At 49.3% G+C, this 9249-nt stretch overlaps 1 protein-coding gene across 1 annotated transcript; it reads right to left on the reverse strand.

Moving 5' to 3' along the window:
- Nucleotides 1–2957: 2957 nt before the first annotated feature.
- On the reverse strand, nt 2958–7169 carry LOC103637987 (uncharacterized). The gene is made up of 5 exons (XM_020544177.1): nt 6353–7169; nt 5059–5408; nt 4279–4442; nt 4081–4147; nt 2958–4000 (listed from the first exon to the last, which is right to left on the reverse strand). The coding sequence occupies exons 1-5, from the start codon at nt 6978–6980 to the stop codon at nt 3959–3961; spliced, it is 1251 nt and encodes a 416-aa protein (XP_020399766.1). The 5' UTR covers nt 6981–7169; the 3' UTR covers nt 2958–3958.
- Nucleotides 7170–9249: the final 2080 nt, after the last annotated feature.

The following is a 9249-nucleotide window of genomic DNA, read 5'->3' on the forward strand; positions in this document are numbered from 1 at the left end:
GCATGGCACTGGGGTTATCGAACCCGGAGAAATCCCAACCAGAGTCGGGCTCGTCATCTTCCTCGGAACCCAGAGGCCCGTAGGTCGAGACGGCCGTCAGCCGGTCCCAGAGTGACCGCATATGATACCCCGGAGAGTTTGGATATGCCTTTATGAAAGCGTCCACCGAAGCGGGGTCGCTTGGTGGGTCGCAACTGAATCTAAAAGGCATGGAACGGGAAACGGACGGTACCTCTTGATCGACGGGTGGTGACGAAGTCGCGTCAGGTACGGACTGCACCGTTGTCTCAGGTACGAGGCTAACGCCCAGCAAGTCCTTCGCGAGCGTGCTGGCGTCGTCCGTCTGCTTGGAGTTGGCGTGTTGCGGGGAAACGACGCTCGTCTTCGTCTCAGACGCGAGGTCAACACCCGACGTGTCCCCTGTTGGGGCGCCGGCGCCGTCGACTTGCTCGACAGCCGACGAGGTGCCGCCTCCTGCTTGGCCATGCCTGCCCCGCCTCCTCCTCCGTCGGTGGGGAAGGTGACGGGACAGACCCGGGTGTTGCTCTTCCACCACGTGGGGAAGACGTCGTCGATTCCGCCGCCGGCGGGCGGGCTGACGGCCGCCATTGTCGTTGCCGCGCGGCGGAGGAAGGAGTATCATGTCGTAACTGTCGTCGAGGGACATGAACTCAAGACTCCCGAAACGAAGCATCGTCCCGGGTTGAAGAGGTTGCTGGAGACTACCCATCTGGAGCTTGACGGGAAGTTGTTCGTCAACACGCAACAGGCCCCTACCTGGCGCGCCAACTGTCAGCGTTTCGACCCCGGGGGTCCCTGGACCGACGAGTAAATTATCGCCGCATGTCCCAGCCCAGATGGGTCGGCGCGAGACGGAGCACAAAGGGGGGAAAACAGCAGAGGGGAAACCTGCGGCCTTCGTGTTGTCCTGCGCCCAGGTCGGGTGCGCTTGCAGTAGGGGGTTACAAGCGTCCACGTGGGAGAGAGCGAGAGCGAGAGAGACTGTGCGGCGGCCCGTTCTCCCGCGCGGCCAACCTCCTCGTACGAGAGCCCTGGACCTTCCTTTTATAGGCGTAAGGAGAGGGCCCAGGTGTACAATGGGGGTGTAGCAATGTGCTAACGTGTCCGACAGAGAGGAGCCAGAGCCCTAAGTACATGCCGTCGTGGCAGTCGGAGAGGTTTTGGCGCCCTGTTCATATGATGTCGTGGTCGTCGGAGGAGTGCTTGAGCCCTGTGGAAGTACAGCTGTCGGGGCTGTCGTCTCCTTGCTGACGTCTCCTTGCTTCCGTAAGGGGCTGAGAGTCGCTGTCGTCATGGAGCACGCGGGGTGCCATCATTACTTGTTTACCAGGGCGAGCCAGATGGGATGCCGGTCTTGTTCCTCGTAGCCTGAGCTAGCTAGGGGTAGGGTAATGATGCCCCCCCCCTGTGACGTGGTCGGTCCGAGCCCAGGGTCGGGCGAGGCGGAGGCTCCTCCGAGGTCGAGGCTGAGTCCGGGCCCGGGGGTCGGGCGATGCGGAGATTGTCTTCCGAGGTTGAGGTGGAGTCCGAGCCCTGGGGTCGGGCGAGGCGGAGACCGTCGTCCGAGGTCGAGGTTGAGTCCGAGCCCTGGGGTCAGGCGAGGCGGAGTCCGTCGTCCGGCGTCGAGGCTGAGCCCGAGCCCTAGGGTCGGGCGAGGCGGAGCTTCCTATGGCGCCCGAGGCTGGACTTAGCTGCTGTCAGCCTCACTCTGTCGAGTGGCACAGCAGTCGAAGCAGGGCAGGCGACGCTGTTTTCCTGTCAGGTCGGTCAGTAGAGCGGCGAAGTGACTGCGGTCACTTCGGCTCTGTCGACTGAGGAGCGCGCGTCAGGATAAGGTGTCAGGCGATCCTTGCATTAAATGCTTCTGCGATATGGTCGGTTGGCGTGGCGATCTGGCCAAGGTTGCTTCTCCGCGAAGCCTGCCCGAGCTGGGCCTCGGGCGAGTCGAAGGTGCGTCCATTGCTTGAGGGGGCCCTCGGGCGAGACGTGGATCCTCCGGGGTCGGTTGCCTTTGCCCGAGGCTGGGCTCGAGCGAGGCGAGATCGTGTCCCTTGAGTGGACTGAGCCTTGACCTTAATCGCGCCTATCAGGCCTTTGCAGCTTTGTGCTGATGGGGGTTACCAGCTGAGATTAGGAGTCTTGGGGGTACCCCTAATTATAGTCCCCGACAAATATATAAAATATATCATGCATGTGTCACTAGAAATTTCTTATTGTTTTTAGTAGCATATAGTGGTGGGTTTCGAAGAACCAATCTGGTTTCATGGATCCAACTCAGTAGAATTAGAATCAGATGGATTGTAGTACGAAATGGGAGTTCATACTTCATATAACTATTTCTTATTCGTGCTGGTATTTTCTGGTATTCATATAACTATTCATTATGTGTCGTTTGCTTGGTTCCTGCACATGATTATGTCAAATTGTCTGTTACATGGCTCACAGGTTTTGGCCCCAGCTCATTGATTTGCTTGCTAGTACCGCTTTTGACCACCCAATGCAATGTTCTCAAGGTCCAAAGTATGTGGACCTTCAATTGGTGTAATCAAAAGCAATATCCAAGATAGACACTATGAATCATCATGCACTTCTACGAAATGTAATGTAATCAAAAGTATTGTCTGTACTGCAGGCACTGCTCCAAGGTCGATTTCTGCGCAACTGTAGTTTATTAGAGGAGAGGAGGCCCCCATGTGTGGCCGCAAGGGAGCTTGGTCAACTGCGACAACGACATTTCATCTTTGTTGTAATTGTAGTAGATTTGATTTATATAAGTCTAGTTCTATATTGTTTGTTGGCAAATAATTTTATCGATTTTGTATGCAGTTGCAAAGAACGAACACCTAACTAGTAATACACATAAGCATCAAACAATTTAAGCTAAAATGATTCAAATTGGAAACACATCTCCATTTTGTTGTCATTCAGCCCAAGAACCAACGGACAGTTATCCAAATCATTAGAGACCGAACTTTGCAGCAACAAATTGGAAACACCTCTTCTCCATTTCGCTGCAGCTCGATCAAGTAACAGACGAGCCGAGCTCGACTCGCTCCTCTCGCGAGCGTTAAAAGTTGACTCAGCTCGGCTCGTTGTCGGCTCATCTGACCATAAACGTGAAATATCTCTCTAAAATATAATATAAAATCTCAAAAATAATTTGAGTAACATTTTAGATTAGTAAAATAAACATATTACTAATATAATATAGAAAATAGACTAATTTTGTACCATAAACTCAAAAACTTAATCTAATCATCTATTTAGTATCGACAATATATGCTAATTAGAATTTTATGTAACAAAATATTGTTGGATCAAGCCATGATCTAACTCGCGAGCCGCAGCGAGCCAAGCCGGTTCGCTCTTTTCTAAAGCTAGAAAAGAGGCTCGGCTCAAGCTCGTTCTAAGCACGGAGTCGATAAGTCGAGCCGTCGTGAGCCCGAGCCGACTCGTCGAGCTCGAGCTTTTTTCCCAACCCTAGTCTAGCATTAAATTTGTCCTATCCAAAGCGTCAAAGGTAGGGCTTGAAAAAAAGCTCAAGCTCAGAACGGCTCGGCTCGAAAGGAGCAAGACGAGCCTACACACGAACTATGCCAAATTAATTAATCTACAAAATAGCAATGGATATTAAATAAATCTATGGATAATAGGGTCGTTTATTAGCTTTTGACGATAAATTTATGACATTTCATAAATTAGATTACTCATAATATTGAATGATAATTGTATATTCCACATTTATATATTTTTAATTATGTTATAATGCAATAATATTTATTACGGTGCGGCTCGTGAGCGCTCGCCAGCTCACGAGCCAGCTTCGAGCCGAGCCGAGCCTCATTCTTGAGCTCGTGCAATGGGCGAGCCGAGCTGGCTCGTTTCCAACGCTGGTCAGGGTTCTAGTAACTTGACACCTACATATTTCTCCATTACATTATCGGATAATCATATTCCTCCACTTATCCTTCAAGTCCACCTACAATACATCAAACATACAACCCGTCACTACCTTGACTGGAAACCACAGCAACTTTACTGTAATAACCAAATACCCACCGGTGTTCTGCCGATAAAAACATCAGGATTGTTATCTAAAATTTCCTTCCAATTGCCCCTACCATACCTACACATGAAACAAGCACAATATACCCATGAGCATAAAACAACAGCAATCTAAATGTGATTGTTTTAGAACAAGAAAGTTGAGATGTCAAATAAGAATAAAATAAATTAGAACATCAAGACAAAACATACTGTTCAACACCCTTTCTTAGTGTTTCTTCTTCTAACAAGCACCACCTCCTTGCCTTCCTACGCCCATTCTTCTTTACTCGTGGTGCCAAAGGAGAAACTGGTACTATCGGCAAGGGCGGTCTACGTAACGATGATTCTGAACACTCAGGACCTGACTCCTCCCACTGCAAACAAGTGTTTTCTTTTCAGAAACATGACCAGAATCTAACATTTTGCGGTTGTGATACTAAGCTATCCTATAGGTTAACTAAAAAGTTATGAGATATCTTGATTGAGCTTAAATTAGACTACAGTGAGTTTGCGTTTGAGTGTAACATAAGGAGGGGCTGTAGTAGAGCATTCATGATCCAAAATCCAAATTTCAGTAGCTACCTTACTAAAATGAAACAAAATCCTACAACTATTAGGTTTTGTGACACCATTTGATTATTTCTTGTCATGGTCACAGTATCTTACCAAGAACACATATATCCTCAAAATATTTCATAACACATATCATCCAGATTTTGCAAAAAAAAAAAGGAAATGTAGACAAGAGCAGAAAGTTGGCAACGTAGAGAACAATTTGTACTGAAAAGTCAATCAACAGATAAATGAATAAAATGTACACACACTGTTTAATGCAAAATATTGACATGATATATGCACTGATATCATTTTCAATCAAAACGGGAACAAAAGCTAGCTATTACAGTCACAAATTCAATTTAACAATGAAAGCATGTCCAGTGTGAACAAAGTTCAAAAGCAAAGGTAACTCCTTTATTAACAAATGCTCACCTGAAAGGTCTGTGCTGTTGGGTTCCAATTCATAAGGCTGCGAGGTTTACCTATACTTGAACCCCTGTCTTTATCGTTAAGAGCACATGGGCCTGCAGTGCCACAAGTTGTTCGTTGACCTCTTACTTCTTCAGCTTTCAAACTAACGCCTTTCTCCATCCTTGCAGCCAATATATCATCTACAACTGCCTTTGCAGCTGGAAGCAGATCCCCCACAACACTGTGAAGGTCAGTACAGCTTGTTTTAAGCTCGAAAAAAACCTTCTCAACAGCTGGTGTTGAAATTAGATTTGCACTGGAGGTAGGTTCTTCAAGTTTGCCCAGAATCTCATGTGTTTTTTCTTCTCCAGCTGTAAATTTTATTTCATATAACCAATTATTATAGACTATGAAGCCCTGACCTTGTGAACACCAGAATCACAACAAATTGGTAAAGTAAAATATCTAGCAGCTAGCAATGCACATAAAGACCTAGAGCTGGCCCAAAAGAGATGGAAACCCAATCTGCTCTGCACGGAATGCATAGAATCACAAAATCAAATAGCAACATTAGCCGCAGAGAAACAAAAAAGACACTAAAATAGCTGATGTAATGATATAAAGCCATTAAAATATTGTAGTAGCACCGTCAAAAGTATTCACAAGAAAATCATGTAGTTCGATCTACGATAAACAACAACCTAGAAGCAGCAAAATTAGCAAGTACACTCCAAAGTCTGTTCGGGACAGCTTTAACTCAGGGTGGTTTCAGATAGAACACTTTAAGGCTGTGGTTTCAGAGAGAACACTTTAAGGCAAATAGGTATCCAGAGTTCCAGACCAACATAAATATGCCCTCTAAATTCCCACTCAATATTCCCATTTTTTTATTATATCACTAAAAGACAAAGGCCACTACATGCTAGTTCCCTGAATTGCACCACATATAAAGGAATCTACTGGAATCCTACGCCACATATGTATCTACCAAAGGTCCAAAACAAAGCTGAGTAACTCATCCAACTCATTGAGCTATGCTGCTGCAAAAAATATAATGTGGAATTACGGTCAATATTTTTTTTTGTTGAAAGAAACAACAGGGTACATTGCTTGTGTGTAAACTTGAGTTGCATCTGCGTTTATTGTATGCTATGTTCTCTGCTCCATCTGGGTCAGGGATAGAGGAAAATGGTACGACAAAACCATAACGTCGTGGCTAATCCAATTCAGAGGCTACCAATAAATTTTACTCATCAAACCATAATTCCTGGACTGTCACACAGACACACACACACACACACAAAAATAACCTCACCCAAGATGCGGAGCTTCGCACGGGTGGCCTGATCCGCGGCACCCCATGTCTCGAGGGCTCCATCCCCGACGATCCGCACGGCCGCGGCCTCGAGCAGCGACGGCCCAATCGCGGTCCACTCGTCGGCGAGGAGCTCCCTGACCCGCTCCTCCGCGGCGGCCCGGTTGCCCCACAGGCTACTGAGGATGGACCGAGAGAACGAGTTCCCGACGGCGGCCTCGAACTGGTCCACTGTGGCGATGGCGTCATCAGAGGCGAGCGCGGGGGGCCCTCCCTCGTGGACCGCGCGGCGCGCGCGGCCGCTGGGGCGCGCGAAGAGCGCCCTGGCGGCGGCGTCGAAGTCGGGCGCGGAGGACGCGAGGAAGGCCGCGACGGCGACGTGGGCGGCGGCGATTGGGGAGGTGGAGGCGGGGAGCGAGGCCAGGAGCTGGAGCGTGTCGAGGGAGGACGCGGAGACCGGGTCGGCGGCGAGGCGGCGGAGGAGGATTGCGCGGCGGAGGCGCGGGGTCGCGTCTGATGGGAAGGGGAGCGCGTCGAGGAACTTGTGGGCGGCGGCGGTTGGGACGGAGGGGTCGCCCAGGACGTGGTCCAGGATGAGGGTCGCGTCCACCGGCGTCAGGCGCGGCATCTTGAGGGGACGCTTCGCGTGCGGATTGTAGAAGCGGACGTGCGGTGGGGATCAGTTGCCGGGCTAACGCGCCGGCGCGGCGGCTTTGCTAGATTTTGGGGCCGTCTCGGGACTAGATGGATCCCCGACCCCGTCCCGTCTCTTCGTCGCTCTTTTTCAAAATCCTCCCTGCCGAAGCGAGAAGACGGAGCCGGCTCCCGAGAAAGCGTTGTATTTGTATGGTCCTGGTCCGCCTCTCTGTCTTGGCGGTGCGCAGACCCCGGGCGCTCGCGCGCGCGCGCACCAAAATTCAAAAATCATCTCCCCCGGGTGAGACTAACTGCAAGGCTGCCCCTACGCGGCCCTCTCCCCTTGCATGGGGCCTGTAGGGGGAACTCTACCGCCGCAGCAGTGCTCTCTACGCGCTGGTCTCCGTCGGCTTTAGTGGCTACAGGAGCCGACAAAACGGTGCATCGCATCACTCTACTGCCTCCTCTACCATGCACAGTACAAGAGTAAAGTAGCGCACTACGCCAGATTGAGGGGAGCACTGTTCTCCCCCTTCCCTGCACGCTTTACAACACATATGAGTTTAATAGTTGGAAAAAAATTGATAGTGGATAAAAAATAGATATAGAAAATGATATTTTATATTTACAACACATATGAGTTTAATAGTTGGAAAAAAATTGATAGTGGATAAAAAATAGATATAGAAAATGATATTTTATAGTTGTTGTGGGGTATAGGGGAGAATTTAGAGTGAACCGCTGCGGGAGATAAAAAATAGAGGATGAAATGTTGATGATGTGATGTAAAAAAGTGATATAGGGGAAAAAATTTAAAGTCAACCGTTGCGGATAGTCTTACGTCGAGTACCACCACAAAACAGATGGCTCCTGTCTTTATTCCTCTTGGTTGAGTGACACAGCATGACGTCGCGGTAGACACGTCCGGTTCCACCACAAAACAGAAGACGATCAAAACAGAACTGTCATTTGCGGGCAACATCACAGTCCACGGCATTACGTCGCGTTTGACACATCACATTCAGTTCCACCACAAAAACAGAGGACTAAGGCTAGCTCCAACAACGCACTGTAAAGCGTTCTGTACTCTAAATTTAGAGTTCAGAAGCCTCCTCTAGGCGCCCAGCAAGGTCCTCTAAATGACACTCTAAATTATAGAGGACGCCGCACGCACCCTAGATGTGGAGACTTGGAGACGTGCGCTATCCGGGCGAGTCGTCGGGCTCGCGCGGGGGTGAAAAATCCGAGCGCGCTGTACTCCCGTCGCTGGCGACTTCGATTCATCTCGGCGAGGGGGCCTCGCGGCGCGGCTCGTCGGCGGAGCCGAGCAAGCTGGGCTCGAAGCGGCCGTGCTCGAGCGGGTCCGGCGGCGGACCGCTCTCGATGGTTGGAGGCAAGGAGGTGGCCCGCGAGGAGACAGAGATCCAAGGGTCCGGTGCAACCGTCGGTGTTCGTCGCCGTCGAACCGCCATTGCGAAGAAGCTCAAAAGATCCACGGCGCCGACGAAGGAAGGTGCGCAGAAACGCAAGCGCATCTCGTCGCCGCCATCTTCATCGTCTTCCACTAGCTCCGGTGCTCCACATCCGAAGAGAAAAAGGTACCCATTGCAGATCCATTGTCGTTTCTATGATTGAAGTAGTTGATTTTGTAGAACTCGTCCAGATCTAGGGTTAATGGTTAGGCCAACACACATTCCATGCTTGTAGGCTTCATTGACCAGTTGGTATAGTTTTGATTATTGCTATTGACAGTGAGAAAAATTGAATGTGCTACAAATACTTGTTGTTGTGCGAATCGATGTGTATTCACAAATACTTGGCGACAGGTTTTGACACACTAAATCATCATCACTAGGTTTAGGGTTTCGACACACAGAATGATCACCACTAGGTTCTATCTTCATTATTGATTTTGACAGTCACAACATTTGAATGCGGTGTGTATTGACAAAAACATATCGACTGCTATTCACAATCCATTTGTATACACTCTCTACCATTATAAATTATGAACTAGGCCACGGTATACATAAAATTTTGACCTACAGATATTAACACAACCATATGGTTTATGTAGACCATGGATTCGGAGAACGCGAAGCTCCGAAGAGCACTCGCTCATTTAATCAGACTAGTGGAGGAGCGTTGTGCCGACATCGTCGATGTCGTCCACGGTGCCTTCCAACCAGTTAGCGGACCAGTCTTGAATGAAATGAATCGTGCATTAGTTCAGATCGAGGACCTCGCCAACGACCTTGATC

Source organism: Zea mays, chromosome 9 (assembly GCF_902167145.1).
Source record: "Zea mays cultivar B73 chromosome 9, Zm-B73-REFERENCE-NAM-5.0, whole genome shotgun sequence".
Classification (NCBI taxonomy): Eukaryota; Viridiplantae; Streptophyta; class Magnoliopsida; order Poales; family Poaceae; genus Zea; species Zea mays.